The sequence below is a fragment of the Odocoileus virginianus genome, chromosome 1 (genome assembly GCF_023699985.2).
Source record: "Odocoileus virginianus isolate 20LAN1187 ecotype Illinois chromosome 1, Ovbor_1.2, whole genome shotgun sequence".
Classification (NCBI taxonomy): Eukaryota; Metazoa; Chordata; class Mammalia; order Artiodactyla; family Cervidae; genus Odocoileus; species Odocoileus virginianus.
In genome coordinates this window covers 99561320-99581895 of record NC_069674.1, presented here as the reverse complement: position 1 = coordinate 99581895, position 20576 = coordinate 99561320, and the positions used below count along the sequence as shown (strand labels likewise).

At 37.3% G+C, this 20576-nt stretch overlaps 1 protein-coding gene across 11 annotated transcripts in view; it reads left to right on the top strand.

Annotated features, from left to right (window-relative positions):
- Positions 1-20576, top strand: part of PPP1R9A (protein phosphatase 1 regulatory subunit 9A) — a 320114-nt gene that overhangs the window by 247941 nt on the left and 51597 nt on the right. For all 11 annotated transcript variants that reach the window (XM_020882684.2, XM_070471334.1, XM_020882687.2 and 8 more), the window contains 5 exons: positions 1204-1359; positions 14035-14088; positions 16667-16896; positions 18386-18482; positions 19208-19379. In XM_020882684.2, the coding sequence (XP_020738343.2) occupies positions 1204-1359; positions 14035-14088; positions 16667-16896; positions 18386-18482; positions 19208-19379 (709 nt within the window). The remainder of the gene's footprint in view (positions 1-1203; positions 1360-14034; positions 14089-16666; positions 16897-18385; positions 18483-19207; positions 19380-20576) is intronic.

Genomic DNA, 20576 nt, shown 5'->3' with positions numbered 1-20576 from the left:
AATAGCAATCAGATGCTAAGCTTCTTTAATCAAAGAAATAGCTCACTCAGTACACTATGAAATGTTTTAAAGGCAATATAAATTCTTATCTGTTTTATATATTAAATGTAATACTGCCTGAAGGAACAGGGGTTAATTAAAGAAACTTTGTTTTTCAAACCTGTGAATCAGTGATTTATCTTCAAATTAAATCAGAAGGTATAGATCTCAAACAATTAACCTGGTGCTGCCAGGAAAGGAACCACTTTCTAATCATGTTAAGGAACGTAGTGGTGAGGAAGAATATATATTCCAGGGGTTGTGAACTCAGATACGTACAGGGGTCCACGGGTATCATGAAGGAGTGATGCTAACAGCTTAGTATAATGAATTATGGAACTTGTGGTGTATTAGAAAGTGTGTGACCCATGTAAACAAACAACCACTGCTGACTCTGACCAGTGGTTCTCATGTCATAATGTGCCTATATTGTCAGATCTTTGGTTCTATCAAAAAAAGAAAAAAAAAAAACTGGAAATTAGAATATTAGGTGACCTTTTTTTTTTAAAACGTTGTCAAAATGCTCACATTTATGAAAGTAGTACTAAACAGGCAAATCTATGCACCCATGTGGGCTGTAAGTTAGAAACTTCATTTGCCGTTTAGGTCACTAGTTAACCACCATGTTAGTTAAACAAGTAAATGAAGCAGAGTTGATTGAACTCTAAAGCTTAGGAGAATTAATCTACCAGACCTTTTTTCGTAAGGCTTAAATAAGGTCCCTTCCAACTCTGTGAATCTTTTGACCTACCATTTCTTCTTCTCTGTCAGTATTGGGTGACTTAATGCATTACAGGTGGTAGGAATTGAAAGGAATTACTTATTTCTCTTAGCAATGTAATTTTATTTAGTAAAACCATCCTTAGATTTAAAAAAACCATCCTAACCAATACTTAGATTTAAAATAGTTTGTTGCTTCACTAAGATACTGCTGATGCTGTTAGATTTTCAGAAGTGCACTTATATATGTCATAGACATGTCACTTTGGATCTTTGAACTAACATTTATAACCCTAGCTGCATGAGGCACGTCTGACTCAAAAGCCTACTTACACTTTTACCACTTGGTGACATATTTTATTTCTCTTTTATAAAATATTTTAAAAATAACCCACCTCCACATGAGTAATAACAGCTGGATTTCTGAACTTCCCTTCGTCTTAGACAGGAGAGTATGCCACAGATGAAGAGGAGGACGAGGCCGGGCCTGTTCTTCCTGGCGGTGACATGGCCGTTGAAGTCTTCGAGCTGCCTGAGAGCGAGGACGTGTTCTCCCCGTCAGGCCTGGACACGAGCAAGCTCAGTCACAAATTCAAAGAGGTGAGCTGCCTGGCTGCGAAATAGTTTTCTCTACCTGTCCATTTCATTCTTAAGTATATACTTTTGTTAGAAAAATATATTAAGAATAATCAGTTTTCAAAAGAATGCCTTTCAATTACAGATTGTCCAGAATCTCATTGAATTTCAAGGCAAAAAGTTAAGTAGATCTCATTTTACAGTCATTAATTTAAATGCATTAAATTAATACAATCATTATTTGACATGGTGACAGTTTCTAACTTGTCTGTTCCATAATTTCAAGCTACAGCTTTAATTTGCATCTTTTTGTGTGATAAGTTCAGGTTGTATTTTTAAAGCTTTATGAAAGTTTCAGGAACTGGTTTCCTCGAAGGCAGTGATTGCTAAAAAGGATTTTTTTTTTTTTCTTTTCCTAAACTAGACAAGATTCCAGCAGGGATTAGATGGTATTCCCAAATGGCTTAATTGAAGAAAGTTCAATTTCTTGAAAAAGTTCAAGGAAAAAAAACCACTTTTAAAAAAACTTTTGATTTTATCTCAGAATATGGTTGAATGAACGTTGAGCAGAGTTAACAGAACCACCAAGTGATATTACAGTGCACAGGGACCAGCGGCAGCAGAACTGATACCATCTTTTGACTTAATGGGTGAAGAGGGAAAGAGAGAACCTTTTTTTGAAGGCGGGCCGTTCACCGTCTGCAGCTTTGTAAGATGCAGCTACTGCTAAAACCTACAACTTGGGAGTGAGGGTGATAATATACCAAGACCCTCCTCTCTGGCTGATGCTGCCCATCAGTCTAATCCAGGTAGGAGGGCCTGGGCGATTCAGTCCTGAGGCAGGAGCTGTCAGAAATGGGCCAGGATCCCCAGGGGGTGAAGGGAATGTAGATAACCACAAAACTCTTCTTCCAGATTAACTTCTCAGAACCTCAACATATAAAACGGAAACAGTGATGAATGTGTCCCCAGGCATTTCACTCTCGGTTGTTTTCGTGGAACTTCCTCCATTGTTGACAACAAATATGTCATTATTTACAACCTCCCTGCAATAACTCTGAACCACTGAGGCTTGAAAACCACTGTTCTGTGGTTACAAGTCTCTTAGGGACCTGACCCCACTTGGAAAGCATATTTTCCTATTCAAGAAAAACAAGGTTGATAATTGCAGATTTCTCATATCTAACTTTGATGTGTTAGAAACGGGGACTCGTAAACTTTTATTTATTTATTTATGTCTGTGCTGGGTCCGAGCTACTGCACGCAGGCTTTCTCTAGTTGTGGCGAGGGGGGCTACTCTGTCCCGAGGATGCCTGAGCGTCTCGTGGCGATGGCTCCTCTTGTTGCCGAGCAGGGCTGTAGGGCACCTGGGCTTAGTAGCTGCTGCTCTTGGCCTTAGTTGCTCCATGGCCTGTGGGATCTTCCGGGACCGGGGATGGAGCAGGCATCTGCATCACAAGGCAGAGCACCAGGGAAGCCCAGCAGGGAAGTTTATATGTTCTCGTGTTATACCGGAGACACCTAGTATATTGACTTACCTTTTTAATTCCTCATGACACATTTGTGAGGCCAGCGTCACAGTGAGTGTACTTTTCACATATAAGGTTTTATTAAATAAAACAGCTTATGTTCATTATAGGGTTTTGGAAAGTACAGATTTGTATAAATGCCCAAGAAGTCATTCATAATCCCAATATTGTGTTATTTGATATTATAGGATATATACTATGTTAAACTCCTGCTTTTGACACTAAAAACTGTATTTTTAGGATCTTCCCATGTCCGGAGAAGGCAATGTTAACCCACTCCAGTACTCTTGCCTGGAAAATCCCATGGACGGAGGAGCCTGGTAGGCTGTAGTCCATGGGGTCGCTAAGGGTCGGACATGACTGAGCAACTTCGTTCACTTTTCTCTTTCATGCATTGGAGAAGGCAATGGCAACCCACTCCAGTGTTCTTGCCTGGAGAATCCCAGGGACGGGGGAGCCTGGTGGGCTGCCGTCTACAGGGTCGCACAGAGTCAGACACGACTGAAGCGACTTGGCAGCATGTCATCAAATATTTTTCCAAAAATGATGCTTATTTACTGTTTATCTTATGGGTCTTATGTAATTTACTTCATCCCTTGCTTTGGAACAGTTCCTCTATTTCCAGTTCTTTTTAAATTATTGAAAATAATATTGTAACAAATACTACATTTTCCTTAAGATAATTTCTTACAGTGGAATTATTATAGAGTATGAGTATTTGAGGGACTTGTACTTAGTACCAAGTTGCCACCAGCATGGTCTTTTTCTTAGTAATATAGAAATTTGTTATGTCTCCCAATGAATGTGTTTAGAATGCCCATTTCTCTTCCACATGTTATTATTAGTCAGATTGAACCATTCCCATTTATATAGTTCACAGAGTCCTTCAAGCAGAATATATGGGTTTTCCAGATGATTTATGACTATTCCTAGTTCTAAATCAGACACAAACGTCTTGGTGACAATGAAGTACACTATTATGTAATGATCAGAATTCTCTTGGAGTAGAATAGCAATGCCTATCTTAGGACCATTTCTTATAAAGGCTTTCTAGATTAACTGATATCTTCAAAGAACAATGCAGAGAAGTGGCCAGGTGGAAGTGGTATAATCTGTTTCTCCTCAGCTCTGATGTAGCTTAAAATCACATATTGTCTGAAGAGTCGATGAACTGTTTGTTCTTTAAAAAAATCTTCCTTGAATATTGTAACTCTCAATCTAACTTTGGGGCAGTGAGGACAAGGTTGTGTTCCCTGGCAAAAGTCTTTTATGTAACTTACATGTTGCCAGGTGAATATGATCCCTACTCTTTGGAAGATAATTGAGCTGGAATCAGAGTACCTGTTTTTGTTTTTTTAAATGGAAGTTAAAGAGCTTAAAAAGCAGAAATAGTAAATAAAGGTTATAGCCTCCATTTTCTGAATTGAGCCAAGTACTCAATACTCCAGAAATATTGTTTGAAATGGACTCTACAGTGCAGACAGCTACATGGTCTAGACTGGGGGTCAGCAAACTATGGCCCATTGGCCAAATCTGATCCACTGCGTTTTTTATCAATAAAGTTTTACTCAAACACAGCCACAGACATCCATTTCTATGTTGTTATTTGTTGCTGTCTACTTGTTTGTGGCTGTTCCATTCTACAGCGGTAGAGCTAACTAGCCGCTCGGGAGCCACATGGCCTCTGAGTCCTGAAGCGCTGCCTGCACCTGACAGAGACGGGCTGCGGACGTCGCTGCGGGCTGCTCTGCGGTCTGGGGCCGCTCTTTGTGACATGGCTGATTCGGCTTTAGCCGGAGTAACCAAACCTGCACTTTTAACTTGGCTTTTAAGAGCTGAACGTTTGTCACCATCTCTAAAACAGGCAAATACTGTGTCATTTCACTTAAAATCCTTTTATTCTCTTTTGTTTTACATTTAACTTATGAACATATTCATTTGTTCGGGGGTTTACCGCAGAGTGTCAGCTGCCTGGCGCTCTGTCACAGGATCTGTGTCCTGTACGCTGCCGCTGCCACAGTTTCAAACTTCTTTACGTGATTAACATCACATGCCCAAAATTAGGCACAGAATCTGGGGTGAAGGTGCAGAGGCATTTTGTGTTGGAGTCTGTAAAAAAATCTCATATTACAGAAAGAGTTCTCTTAATTATATTATTTCAACCAAAAGTATACATTATACTGTTTGGACAAAGTGCATTATACTAACATTCTCACAATCATTCCTATTTTTAACATATTCTGTATCTTGCAACTGAACTCTAACCTCCTCTATTTTCTGTTGAATATTTTATCCAGTCTTTGCACAGTTCTTGGGATATACTTAGTGGTTATATTCATATTCAAACATTCATATTTGGTGAATGAATGGTATCAAGCATATACTAGAATTTGTTGTATAATATAAGACAGTTATTTAATTTCCCAAATAGTTGACAAGGGGGCTAGCACATTTATTAAATACTCGTTTAACCATTTCCTTCTGGTTGGAAGGCCAGCATTTTTATCTGCAGTATTTGTCTTTACACTCTGGACTGCCTTTGACCTTCATATTCTGTTTCATTTTCTCATTAATCTTTGGCGCAGTAATGTTAGAATATATATAAAACATTAATGAAATAAATCAGATCCACCCAACTCTTCTCTTCAAAAATTCCTTTACTTTTCAAGTTATTCAGGAAAACACTTGAATCATTTTAACTCCCTTGAAGAAACTTCTTTGCATTTTTTATTGTAATTTCGTTAAGCTAGTAAATTAACTTGCAAAAAACTGGCATTTTTATCACATTGACTCTTTTAAGCCAAGTTCATGGAACATATCTGATTAATTAAAGTCTCTCTGACCCTCTCTCAAATTTTATACTCCCCTCTATTATGTGTCACCTATAAGTAATTGAAAGTCTTAACCAGAGTGGATTAATCAAAAGCTGCCACAAAGGTTATATTAGCTCCAATATAAGTAAAGAAGTTGTATTTATTTTTCTATTTTCAGAAATGACTTTTATAAAAGAGACTTAATGACTTTCATAAGATCAAAATTTGTGTTCCCTGAAAGTTTGTTATTACTCAGCTGTAAAACCACATGTCCATTTGTGGAGGAAGACTTTTAGAATACATTTTATAATAGCTATTACTCTTTTCAAGTTTTCAAGTTTTTCTTGGGCCAGCTTTGGTATTTTGTATTTCTCAAGAAATTCATATATTTCCTCTAGGTATTCATATCTATTAACTTATATTTTTATAATATGGCTTTAAAATATTGAAATCTTTAGTAGCTATAACTAGTTACCTTTTTAATTCTTTTTTTCCTTTGAACATGCTCAATTTTTTCTTAGTTTTTTCCTAGAGTTTATCTGTCAAGTTAGTTTTACATTTCCATTTTTTATTTTTAAATTTAAAAATAAGTATTTTTTCCTACCAATATCTTTATTTTTTCTCCTGTTTTATTTTTTGGTATCAGTTGCATTGAATACATTTATTTTTCTGATAACCTTTATATTTTGCTAAGTATATTTAAAGCTATAATTTTTTTCCTGAATATTGCTTTAGCTATATGCAACTTTTCTCTTTAACACAAGAATTATTTACTGGTATATTTTACTTTCCACATATGTCTACTTTATTTTCCTATCCTTTTGTTATTGGGTTCTAATTTTATGACACTATTCAGAAAACATATTCCGTATAGTAGCTATTTTGAATTTTCAAGACTACTTTTGTTGTTTAATTCATAAATAGTTGTATTTAAATATTCCTTATGTATGTAAACATCACACATATTCTATACTTTGATATGAAATTTATATAAGCATTAAATTTATATCAATAAGATTAATAATACAAAAATACAAATGTCTTCTCTGTAGCATGGCTTAGATTTTGTGGTTTGATGTACCAGTTCTGAAAAGCAGAAGTTAAAATCATCAGCTACAGTTTCTTTCTTCCTATAATTATAGCAGTTGCAGTTCTATATATTTTAAATCTTGTTGTTAGCTACATATATGTTCAGGATTATTGCAACTTTTCAATTTATTGTAATATCTCTCTTATTTCTAAATGACACATTTTACTACAAATTCTGCCTTTCTTTGGCTTCATATTTGCTGCAGAACATCTGTTTTCTTCCATCTCTTTATTTTCAGCCGTTCTGTATCCTTTTCACACCTGCGTTTCCTTTAGTCAACGTATTCCTAAATCTTACTGTTATACTACTCTAGGAGTCTCTGTCAGTTAATTGGTCAGTTTACTCCATTTATATTTAATTATTCTAATATTAGAACTTACATATACCACCTTATTTCATAATTTCCATGCTTCTTTTTGTTTTATCTTTTTACCTGCTTGCTATTGGATATATCACTTTTTCGTCTGCTGCTTAACAGTTACACAGGTTTATTCTCTTCTTCTCTAACAGTCACTCTCAAGTAGCTTTGACTTCATCTTAGGATATTTTCACCCAGCAACATGGAAGGCAGACCTGCAGCTATGTCTTTACCATTTAACAAAATAATAGCCTTCGCATACATTCATCCACCTCTCCTCCCCTCTAATACTGACACAAGAATAATGATTAGCTGGTTTTAACATTTTAATTCACCACCTTTTCCCCTAAAAGTGTTATTGCACAAGCTAGTGTTTTTTGAACTAACACTGCATACTGTAAAAGAAAAATCTAATGACAACAGCCATTTGATACTTGTATTACTTTAACCTTGTACTTTAAATTTTTTATCACAATTTCTTAAAGTAGGTCTCCTTTCATTCATTTTTTTTCTAATCTGTTTTCCTGTTCTATGTTTGTGTTTATGTTTTCATTTTGGTCTGTGAATATTTTCTTCAGTTTTTAAATTTTTTTTCAGCTTCTGTTTCTTTAGAAACACTGTCTTCAGTATTATCTTTTTACCTTTCTTTTCTTCTCTGTTTTTTTCCTGTGCCTGAGATTGTCCTCAAATGTGTCCTCACATATCAATGTTTCAACTCTGTGTAGCATTAAGTATGCTTTTAACTTCAAGTTTATGTATGCTTTTTTAGCACTTCTAAAATGACTTAATTCTTTTAATACATTTTAGTTTCCGTGTTCTCCATTCATTTTTCATGCTTCTTCACTTTCTCCTCATCCTGGTATTCCATAGAGTTACCTTAAAATATCCTTTTATTTATGGGATACATTATTTTCACAGGTTTACTTATTTGAATTTTCAAGTTGATGTTCTCTTTTCCCTGACCTGAAGAATTTAGTAACAGGCTTAGGTTTGCCTTTTTCTCATCTATTTATCTTGAATGAGGCAAAAACCATTTTAGTATCCAGTGTTACTCAGGAATTTTTCGCCGTTTGAAACCACAAACCCCGCTTCTGGACCTCCGTCAGGAGGACATGCCTGTGTGCCTAGTTTCCAGCCTGGCTGCTGCTTTCTGGCAGCCTCTCATCTAAGCAGTTCTCTGTGCTGACGTGTGATGTCCAGATCTCCCCGTGCAGCTCTGTAAGTTAAAGAAAGAAAGTTATCCCTTGCTCTCAAAGCACCTACTGGGACTGCCCCTGTCTATACTGCTGTGCTTTGGGGCCTGGAGCTGATGCAGCATGCCTCTGTCGGCCACCTTCCTGCATTCTTTCTCTCAGGTAGCAGTCGCTTTCTGAGCGAGCATGGGAGGCGAAGAGTGAGCGAGCCTGGTGTGAGGACAGCTCCAGGAGAGACAGGAGAGTCTAGCTTCTTCCTCAGGACAAACGTGGTGTCTCACGCCGCTGGTGAGAGAGGCACAAGGCCCCTCCCTGTCTTTGCACTGAAGATAGTGAAGCGTGGATAGGTTTTTCTTAATTTAGCTTCATGACTCACATTCTAGTAACAGTTGTTTTTAGTTTCAGTATCAGTTTGGTTATGAGTTTTTCTTTTCTAATATGATTTCACTGGAAATGTAGTGGAAAGTAGGAAGCGGCCGAATCAGAAACTGCTGGCCAGGTGCCATGTCAGTGGACTGGCCAGTGCTTCCCCTCCACCACTCCTTCTTGAGAGTCCTAAGGGTTAGCTCCCAGGAGAAACAGTTCTGCATTTATCTGGAGGAAAAAAAAATGGAGTCTAAAAAATATGTTGTTTTGCCTACTTAAGTCATAGAGAATCTATGAAAAGTAATTTAGAAAAAGTTATTAATGTATTAGATAATAAAGTTACCTTTATGGAACTGTCCATTAATATGTCAAGAGGGTAAAAAATTGTTACGTACTTAACAATAAACATATTTATTTTAAAAGGAACTGTAATTATAGGCTGTCACCTGCATCCAGCACCTTCACCATGAATAACCAGTTTATGAGCACTTCCTTAGAGAGTGACTTGGTAGAGTATGTCACTGTATGCTGCATATACTGCAGTTAGTGTTGCCATTCAAATTAGGTTATGACAGCATTCAGTCAGCTGATTTCAGCTAGTTTTGCATAGTCTATTCCCTGAGAAGAACACTTTGGTTAATGTAAAGATAGGTACCATTTATAAACCTTTGAGCAGAAATTGTAAAGAAATACAGCATAGCTTAATTTTAACGGCACCAAAGTACAGGCAAGAGCAGCCCTGATTTCTTCTTTTGTAGAACTCATGTTGTCATGGGTAAGACAGACTGCAGTCACATGATCACAGATATAATTGTAAAATTTCTGATTCCGATGCTAAAACCACTTCATAAAGTTGTATGCAAATATCAGTTATTATTTTGCCCTTGTAAGAACACGCTTCCCAGGTGGTTCAGTTGTAAAGAGTCAGCCTGCTAATGCAGGAGACTTGGGAGACATGGGTTGGGAGACGTAGGTCAGGAGGATGCCCTGGAGTAGAAATGGCAACCCACTCCAGTATTCTTGCCTAAGAATCCCATGGAGAGAGGAGCCTGGAGGGCTACGGTCCATGGGGTCACAAAGAGTCAGACTGAGCACACACACCACCACCACCAAAATAAGAGCAGAGGATGTAAAATCTCCAGTATTAGAGAGCTCTTAAAATATTTCCTGCAAAGATAACATATTTCCTTTTTAAAGAAAAAATGATTTATGTGCCTGTACAAGATAAGTAAAGAATGCAGAAGTTCAGTCTTATAATGTTTATGCATAAAAACGTTTCTGCTTCCTGTGCAGTTATATTTGGATATATTGATTCAGTGATATGAGTACATGTTCTGTATTCATCTCTTCGAAAGATGTAAACAGAAAATAAACACAGCAGGTAGACCTGCAGAATGTTACATGAGAGCTACTGTTCTCTGTAAGAGTGCGTGTGTTTATTTGTACTGTAATCCTGGGGTGGATATCGATGGCATTCATGTTCAAGAGGACAGAAAAGATGAAAGAGGTTGGCCTTATAGACACTGACCTGCAGTCCTAAACCTTTTCTTTTTCTTTATATCCTCTCTTCCCGAGTCGTTTCTCCAAACCTATATTCTCTGAAGCCCAAAAGTTCCGAAAGTTATTGTCTATTAAGCAGTTATGTAGACCCTGCTCCCTGCAGTCAGCTGTTGTCTGTGAACCCTTATGCCTGTACTTTGGAAAGGCTATTAAACACGGAGGAACTGCTTTGGAATAAGAAAATTCAATTTTGTATTTACTGTGCTGCTTTTGTCAAGCCACTGTACCTCGTTGAAAAGCAGTTTCTTCTTCCTCATGAAACAGAGGTCTCCCAGCCCCCCACCCTGCCCACTTTGCTTGGGAGGTGAGGGTCCAAATTTAGAGACGTGACACATAGGCCAAAGCCGCAGGTCATCTGAAGTTCCTGAGTTTCTCTCATGCATCTGGAAACTTCTCTCAGGAGGTGGTATTTATTAACCTATTTGAAGTAAGTGTTTCAAAGGTAGATTCTGTGTAGCATTCATGTATCCTCAGTGACTAGCTGTGTCTGGCACATAGTCTCGTTCAGTAAATGCAGGTTGAATAATGCCTGAGAAATTTCTAAGTTCAGTGACTAAAAGCAAATGATTGAACGCCATGTTGTATGTAGTATGAGAATATTCGGACCCCAGAAGTGACCCATGGTTTCCAGGTGGAGTCTTATTTTCCTCCCTGAGAGGTGACAGTGATGACACCTGCCTCAGTGTTTCCATGATGATCAGATGAAAAGTGTGTCCCAAAGCTGGTTCAGAGGAGGTGCAGAAGGGAGGGATGGAGTAGGTGGGATCAGACCTGGGATAATCTCTTCACCACTACCTCAGGGTTTCTGTGACGCTCAAATGAAAAGTGTGTCCCAAAGCTGGTTCAGAGGAGGTGCAGAAGGGAGGGATGGAGTAGGTGGGATCAGACCTGGGATAATCTCTTCACCACTACCTCAGGGTTTCTGTGACGCTCAAATGAAAAGTGTGTCCCAAAGCTGGTTCAGAGGAGGTGCAGAAGGGAGGGATGGAGTAGGTGGGATCAGGCCTGGGATAATTTCCTCTCCACCACCTGCTTCTGCTGGGAACTTGAAGAGTCCGTGTAACTTCTCTGAGCCTCTTTCCCTGTCTGAACAGTGAGGTTAACAGTGCCTGTCCTACCTCCCTCACAGATCCATTCGCAGTGAGGAAGGAGGAGATAACAAAAGGTAAAGGATGCTACAAATGTAAGAAATTTTGGGCTAGAGGAAAGGACTGTGGACTGGAATTTATGAAACCTGGCTTTGATACTTATTAGCTCTGCAACTTAAGCTACTATAAAACAGTTTCTTCCTATATAAAATGAAAAAGTTCAGTTAGTTTATTTTTAATGCTTTTCCTTTTAATAGTGGTGGATTTCTAGACATTCTGTTAAGGTGCATGCAGGATTAAAATGATTACATAGTAATTACCTATCTATCATTTTAGGCTGTATGAGTATTAGGAAAGCCTCGCACTGAAACTTTTGTCCATCTTCTGAATAATGTCTGAATTTACAGACTTCATCCTGCTTCCCTCTAGCTAAAGGACTGGGCCGTACAGAGTCACACTCTAAGCTTTCATCAGCATTCTCACCTCACTGCTTTGCGAGTTCACTTCCCTTCTGTCATCTGTTTCGGTGAGGTGGGAGGGTAGGATAACTGAAAATCAGCTTGGCCCTTCACAGTTTCCCCTTGGTCTGTCCCACACGTCACTTGATTAATCCAGCGTATGCATTCCCAGGAATGAAAATGCTGGCGTGGGTAAGAGTTGCTACACTCTGCAACCATGACAGTCATCTCCAGGGTCTTCATTTCATCAAAGGTCACACCAGTAGTACTTGCAGAGGCTGTGGTGTTCTTCCCATCCAGCCCTCTCATTTTTCATATAGGAAACGGGCCCCGAGCTGTAGCTTGCTACAGAAGGTGGTGATTTGAACAAGGAAAATCCGAAGTCCTGACACGTTGTACTGCAGCATGATTGGTTACCCTGCAGGGGGTTACCCGCTGAGAAAATAAAGCCCAGCACTTCCTATAGCTGCTGCGCTCATCATGAGTCTACTCTTGGTTCCTTGCTGCTCTTCAGCTAGCACGAGAGGAGCTGGGTTTATTTCAGGTGCAACGTTTTACAGCACTTAGGACTTCTAGCTAAGAAGCAGCGTTGGGGTAATCATATGTTACCCTTCAAATCGTTCTTCCTTAGTCTTGGCTGATTAAGAGTACTTCCCCCTCTCGAGACGGTGGAGCGCCCCAGCCCCTGGGAACCGTGAGGGTGAACGCAGCCACAGCCACAGAGGCAAAACTGCAAGAGCGACCACGCCCCAAAGCAGGAGCGTGAAATGAGTGAGCAAGGCAGAACCAGACGTGGAGGTGTCAGGATCAGCCCGCAGGAGCAGAGATGTAGCCTTGTAGCCCACAGAGCCTTCACCCGCAAGTGAGACGTGAGAGCATCACGGAGGGGACGTTTCATAAGGAACTCGGGACTCGGTTTCTGGGCCCTTATTCATCAGCGTCTATCCCTGGATTCTGACTTCTTTCCTTCTTCATCCTTCCCACATGCCCCTAGTGGTCAGGCAAAAACCAAGGAAATTAAGATTACAAACCAGAGAGAGAGCTGAGGTTTATGAAGTGGTGTGATCTCAAAGGTTCACATTTCTGTCTTTTCATTAGCCATCTTTCTGATAAGAAAACCTTAGACTTATTTGATTACAATAATATGGGAAGATTACAGTCCCTTTGTACAATTGTAAATTCAAAATGCCCTGAAAAGATTATTTTAAAATAATTTTGTGGCAGACGGTAGTAAATCTGACCAAAATTGACAGGCTGCTATTTCCAGTCTTTATGTACCTCACTTAGTGACAATATTCACGTTTGGTGGCAAAGATATTCACGTATTTGATTATAGAGCGCCTCCACAGACCCTGCTGTGGGCAGTCAGCATATTTATGGAAAATGCATCTTACTAAGTTTCTGAAATTGGAAGAACTCTGAATTCCAAAAACATCTGATTCCAAGGGTTTTACAAAAGTGATTTCCAACCTAAAAATTGTTTTCCATAAATTTTGGTGTGTTGTTTTTTTTTTTAATTCCGTAAAGAACGATCGCTTCCTTCGTTTTTCTTCCTTTACAAAGAAAGCAGAGTGGGGGAAGGGAGAAGCAAAACAAATCTAAATGGTGGCTCTAGAGAGAATCAACCGTGGCTGAAGCTTTGGAGGGTCCAGGCCCTCAGTAGGAGTAAATGACTTAAGGATAGACATCTGGATCTGTACTTTTACCTGCAATGTAAGAAAGAAATGCCTCATCTTGTCGCGGACCCGCACCGTCCTCTTCTCCAGCCCCGCAGCCGCAGCCCGAGCTGTAGCAGGGCTAAGCTAAAATGCGTGCGACTCACGGAACCAGAGCGCCGCCCTCCTTCCAGGTTTGGAATCGACGCTTCCCGCTGGCCGTCTGCCTGCCCTAGCTGTTCAGTCCTCAAGACGGCAAGGCAACAATTTCTTTGACAGTCAGATCACAAAGGAAGACTGCAAGGAGGGAAGGAAAATGTGTTTCCTTCTCTTTGGTCCCTGAGCAATTAAATTCATAACCTAATCTGATGTTAGGGAGTGTGGACCATAAACCCTGTGTTTAATTAGCTCGCACCTAGAGAGTCATTTTACACACTAGACATTTTAATTTACAACCTGCTGCACTGTGGCACTTTTCTAGCCCTTCAGCTATGTAATAAGGTATTCTGCCAGCTGCTGAGGCTTTAAAAATGTAGAAAAATATAGATACGCTTAGTTCAGATTTTTTTCCTTTCTTTTCCATTTTCAGTTGCAAATCAAACATGCAGTTACAGAAGCAGAGATTCAAAAATTGAAGACCAAGGTAAGCACCAATACATGGTGTTTGAATTGTACTTTCTAAGCTTCAGATGCTATGAATAAATTCAACCCAAGCACTAAACGCTTTGTTTCTGCACATTTAAAAGCACACACGTGAGAGATTTGTTCCCACTGTTAGTGGAAAACCTAACAGTGCCCACGCTTACGGGGTCAGCACCCTCCTTGAAAACGGTGCAGTATTTCAGAACTACAGAGTTACAGATTTGCACCCATGTGGCCCGTTCCCTCTCAACTTTCTCAAGAAGTAAATGTTTATAGTAGTTCAGGCATTCAAACTACATTTTGACCACTAATCCTTAAACACAAGCTGTTATACTGTATCTTTCTCTTTTATCTTATTTTAAATAAATTTAATCATTTATTTATTTTTAGCTTCCCAGAAATAATCTATTTTTATTAACATAGCACATTAGGTTTCATAAAGAAAAATTCAGATTTCTAGTAATTAAATATTATGAAATTTAATTAATATATGAGTAATTTATTTTAGGGGCCAGATGCTACCAGAAATCTTTAGACAAGTTTAGTTCACGTCATTTAAATTTGTGGGAAAAAACAGGTCTGATAAAAGGAGTATGTATTTTTAGTTTATATATGAAATAATACAAAATTCAAATGGGCATTTTTAAATGGTAAATTATAAGGTAAGTTTCAGTTTCTTGAACTGTGTCTAGTTTTATCAAATATGTAGTCTCAAAAGATTTTAAACTATCTTTTGAATTACTTTAAAAACACAGTTATGTTTATTTTTTATGGCCTTCTAATAATTTGAGACATAATTCCTGCCACACCACTAATAGTCTGTTTCCCTGTTCACATTATATACACTTGTTTTGTTTTTTCCATGTGTTTTAAATAGAGATAAATTAGCAAGGCTATTTTGGGTAAATGGTATTTTCAGCTAATAACTCTGTAGCTCTTTAGTCAAAACATGTCTATACATCATTCATGGTTTCAGCCAAGCTCTGTGAATAATAATTTTTAAATTAGTAGAGATTGGTAAATAAACAACTTGAACACAAAACACTGCTTAATAAAAGGTGCAGGTAAAAACCCAGTCCTGTTGTAAATTGCTATTGTTTCTTGGCATAGAATGGAAGAATAGAAGATTTTTAATTGTTGGTTACTGTCGGGGAAAAAGATTGCCCTCTGAATGCAAGTGCTTGAACAAGGCTTATGTGTTAGATATTTAATTTAGAAAAATCTATAAATGAGTATTTTATATTTTTCTCAAAATGATATTGGCTGTGCCAACTTTCTATTACCTATGCTAATATCCACAGATTAACTTGCTTTACTGTTACTCTTTAAATCCATGTTGATAATAATTTTGAAATGTTTTTGACTACTTTCTTACTTTGCAATCTGTTTTGCCAATGTATTTAGTTTAAAATACATATAAAAACATATGTATATTTCCATTTGCTGAATACTGTGTGATTTTGGAATGTTTTAGATTTTGAAAATTGGTATTAATAGCTTATAATGATTCTGCATCCTTTTGAACTTTAATGGAGGCATGTGAAATGGGATGCAGCTCTAGTGTAAAGGTTAGATGGCTACTGTGAATAAATGACCTCTGATCCCTTACCTAAGAGATCAGTCTTGAATTTCCGTAGAAATGAGGGATTTGGACCAGGGTCTTATCTGTTCCTTAACTTTCCTGAAAGCAGAAATCAGAGGAAGCTGCCTTTCTTTTCCATTGGAGAGATTTAAATTAATTCAGGAATAATTTATATTTTTACTTACACTGTCATTTGTACTTTTATGGAAATTTTATGTCATTTATACATTTATAATTTTATTGAAACTCAGAACAATGGCAGCAAAATAATGAGCTACAGACTATTTTCATGAGTCAGTTGAAATAAAATATGTGATAATATTGTCAAAAGGATTAAGACAAAGTAAAAATAACTTTTATCAGATTATTATCCCCAAGGAGCTTTTCCAAGCATGCTGATGTGTTATACAACAGTTCTCTTTTAAATATAACAATTTAGTCTTAGAAGACTTCAGTTACTTGTCAAAGGTTTAAAGGCTAGTGTTGGCAGAGCTGGAATTCAAATCTAAACTGTAGACTCCGGGGTCCACCTCTTAATCATTGGCCATACTGTGCTCTGACCCTCTCCTTCCCAGCTTGCCTCTCCCCACTCCTTTTTTAGTTAACGTTTTACATATAATTATGTTTTAAAAACAACTCTAAAAGAAAGCATATTGAAGTTCATTGGATAGAATCAGTCAAATTCTAAAACATTTTTTACTACTCGGAGAATTTCATACACTGTATGGTATGCTGGAAAGATCCTGGGAGTTGGAAAGAGATCCATGTTTTATCATTTATCAGATGTGTGACCTTGGACAACCATTTCACTTTTCATACTTCCATTTTATAATCTCTATAACAATGAAAATCATACTTGCTCTTCTCATTTCAATGTGTTTCATGACTGACTATATGTAATAATGGAATTTATTCTAAAATATGCTATAAAAGTATGAGAGATTTTTGCTGCAAAAGTATCCAGAAATATCCTTGCTCTGACATTTGCTTTGTCCAGCTGCAAGCTGCAGAAAATGAGAAAGTGAGGTGGGAACTAGAAAAAACCCAACTTCAACAGAATATAGAAGAGAATAAAGAAAGAATGATGAAGTTGGAGAGCTACTGGATTGAGGCTCAAACGTTATGCCACACAGTGAACGAACACCTCAAAGAGACTCAAAGCCAGTATCAGGCCTTGGAAAAGAAGTACAACAAGGCGAAGAAACTGATCAAGGATTTTCAACAAAAGTAAGCAGCTCCTAATGGGTAATGATTTTTGTGTGCATCTAAAGGAGGCTTATATCCAGTAATTTTGTAGTATCTAGTGGAAAAGAACAGATGACCTCAGAGTCATCCCTTTAAGGAGCATACTTAAAATAATAAATAGACATTAAGTTTTAGAAATCTCTCGCATCAGTGTTTCACGTGCGATTATATTTTCTTTCTTCTATAATTTTTTTTGCCATCTGTTGTTTTGTTCTTGTGTTTTGCTGCTAGTTAATCATTTATTGTAACTGTTAAAGCATTTGAACCTCTGTCCTTTTGAAACATATGTAATTTAGAAGCAAGAAGCCAAGTTGAAGTCATGCAGAATGACTGTTGGATATAGTGCGTACAAAGCAGCAGCTGGGGCCTTGATGAGGCTGCTTGTTTCTGTTCTTAGAATCAGTTAACTTCAGAATTTTCCCACTACACATTGTGAAAATATTGACTGACAAGACCGCTTGCCCTGCTACTTTCCTTTCTTTGTGAGAGAATCACAAGGGCCTTGGTTCACTGCAGTGAGAAACCATCACCACACTTGGCTTTTAAATTTCAACACCTATTTTCAAGCTAATGCTGCTTTGCTTCCATCTGTTGGATCTTGGTGTAATTTCAGGGAGACCAGGAAGATTTTTACCGTATTTTTTCATCAGTCACTTAGAAAGTAACTCCAGTATCCCTTCTGGTCTTGCATGTCAAGCCTTAAAAGCTAAGTATATATGTAAGATTCATGGTATCTGTTACTTCCTATCATGGAAATAATGGTTTTAATGTTTAAAAGGTATTGCTATAAAAAGTATATTAAAAAGGAAGCAGCTGTTCTTACGACTGTGAATTCAATACATCTCTATTTTAATCCTTATTAAAAGTATTCCTAACTCTTACTTCATGTAATAATTTTATACTAAATTCTACCAAATTTGCATATTGCATTCCAAACTCTCAAATGGAGATATTTCTCCTTGTCCTCATGGTATCCTCAGATGGGTAGTGACAGCTTCCCCTCCATGTTTCTGACCCATTCAGCCCCATCTATGGTCATTTCTAGGAAGCAGTCTTATAATAATTATATTTTAAAAACTCTTAGCATCCATTCCATCAGTTTACTAGGTAAATGACTTTATAAATGTGGAATTATTTCTACTGAACATGTAATTATCTCCACTAAATTACCAAGGTGGGTCATTAGTTCAGTAGCTTCTATCTAAATATGAACAGGTGCTCCAGAATCAGGAGCTACAAATGAAAATCTCAGTAAGCAGAATCAAAGCATTTTTATTTACTTTGTATATCTTTAAAACATTTTATTTGCTTTCATTACTAGATACCTTTTCTCTGTGACTGAGTTTTATTTATTTAAATAGCTGTCTAGTTACTTATTTCACTATGTGGCTCATTGCTTCAGATAAGAATTTTTATATTTCCTCATTTATTGAGTATTTGATGCACTGAGATCTATTATTTTCTCCTTAAGAGAACTTGATTTCATCAAAAGACAGGAAGCAGAAAGAAAGAAAATAGAAGATTTGGAAAAAGCTCATCTCGTGGAAGTTCAAGGCTTGCAAGTACGGGTGAGTCATGTGCACAAAGCCACTGGATGATAGAATAGTCAGACAAAACTTAACTCGAAAAGATACATGCCACCCCTGTGTTCATGTCAGAACTATTCACTACAGACAGCTAAGACGTGGAGACAACCTAATGTCTGTTGACAGATGAATGGATAAAGAAGATATGGTGCATTTATACAATGGAATAGTACCCGACCATTAAAAAGAATGAAATAATGCCATTCACAGCAACATGGATGGACCTAGAGATTCTCATACTAAGCAAAATAAGTCAGAAAGACAAAGACAAAAACCATATGCTATCACTTATATGTGGAATCTAGCCCACCAGATTCCTCTCTCCATGGGATTTTCCAGGCAAGAATACTGGAGTGGGTTGCCATTTCCTTCTCCATGGGGTTTTCCTGACCCAGGGATCAAACCTGAGTCTCCTGCATTGCAGGTGGATTCTTTGCCAACTGAGCCACCAGGAAACCCCATGATAAATCATAGTGGATAAGAATATACACACACACACACACACACACACATGTCTGCATGTATATATACATATATATATGTATGTAAAACGGAGTCACTTTTCTCTACAGCAAAATTTAACACAATATTGTAAATCAACTATATTTTAATAAAATTTTTTAAAAAAGAATAGGGTAGTTTTGCCTAGGCTTGGAGAAGAGTGCTGCTTTATGGTTTCATGAGTGTATTTTTTTTTTCTCTGTTAGATTAGAGATTTGGAAGCTGAGGTGTTCAGGCTACTGAAGCAAAATGGGACTCAAGTTAACAACAACAACAACATCTTTGAGAGAAGGACATCTCTTGGTGAGGTCTCTAAAGGAGATACCTTGGAGAACTTGGATATCAAGCAGACATCTTGTCAAGATGGCCTAAGTCAAGGTTTGTTCAACCTAACCATAAAAATTGTTTTTAACGACTATAAAATTTGGCCTTACATTCTTCTTTGTTTTACTCAGAGATTTAAAAAGCGAAAAAGCTTTCCTGCTTTGGGAAAGAGGAAAGGGCTTATCAAAATAGTAACCTATCATTTTGCTCTTGTTTTATCAAAAATAAATCTTTGAAGTAAAGAAACAACAAAATTTCAAGTTTGAAAAGCCAGATACTAATTTTAAACCACATAAACTTGGTAGGCTTAATGAACTGCCTCAAGCTGATGGTTTATCCCATCTAGGGTGAGTTACATTACTTAGGGATTAATGAGGAAGGCTGAAAATGAGTGATTTTTTAAGTTCCTAGAATGAAGATCTTTTTCATAACATCAGAAAGCTGACTACCCACTTCCATCATTTAGAATTCATTGAGTTAAGAAGTTCTGTATAGTTTTCTGCTTTTACTTTGAGGAGTTGTGTATATGTCTCATTGTCTCATTCTTTCCTGTCAAAGACCAAATCAGACCAAAACTCTGGAAATATTTTCTATTGATAATGGAAATGTTAATAAAGGAAATGGTTTTCGTTCATATACCAACCATAAATGAATCATTTATTTTCTTCCCCCAATGCATCTGTACATGGATTGTGTGTATAAGAATGTGAATGCTTTAATATGTGTAGAATATTTATAAATTTTAAAAATGTGTTAAGAATTTATGAAGATAAATACATAGGAAGACATAAAACTTTCAATTTCATCTCTTAAAATTTCTACCTAGTGGACGTTAGAAAAAGTGAAAATAAAAGAATGTCATGCAGTAGCATTATCATGAAGGGACTGACAACTCACAAGCAGTGGTTTGACATGCAATAAAACTGAAATCACTAATGAGCTGGGTAATTCTCTGATGCTCTTTCACACATATTAAAATGTCTCCAATGAGATTTTCTTGATAAGCAAGTGTTTATATCATATCATTAACTTTCAGAACTAAACTCTGAGCTGTTAAAAATGAAAAGTATTGGAAATTTTCATTTATAATTGAAGTAATATTTAGAGATTTGAGTCTCTTCACTAAGTTTATATCCTTTTGCTGTGTTTTCCCTTACTATGACATAATCTATAAATAATGGCTCCCAGTGGTTAAAGAAAAGTATTTCGCACCAACATTACCACTAACTGAAGAAGTGTATGACTTCAGGA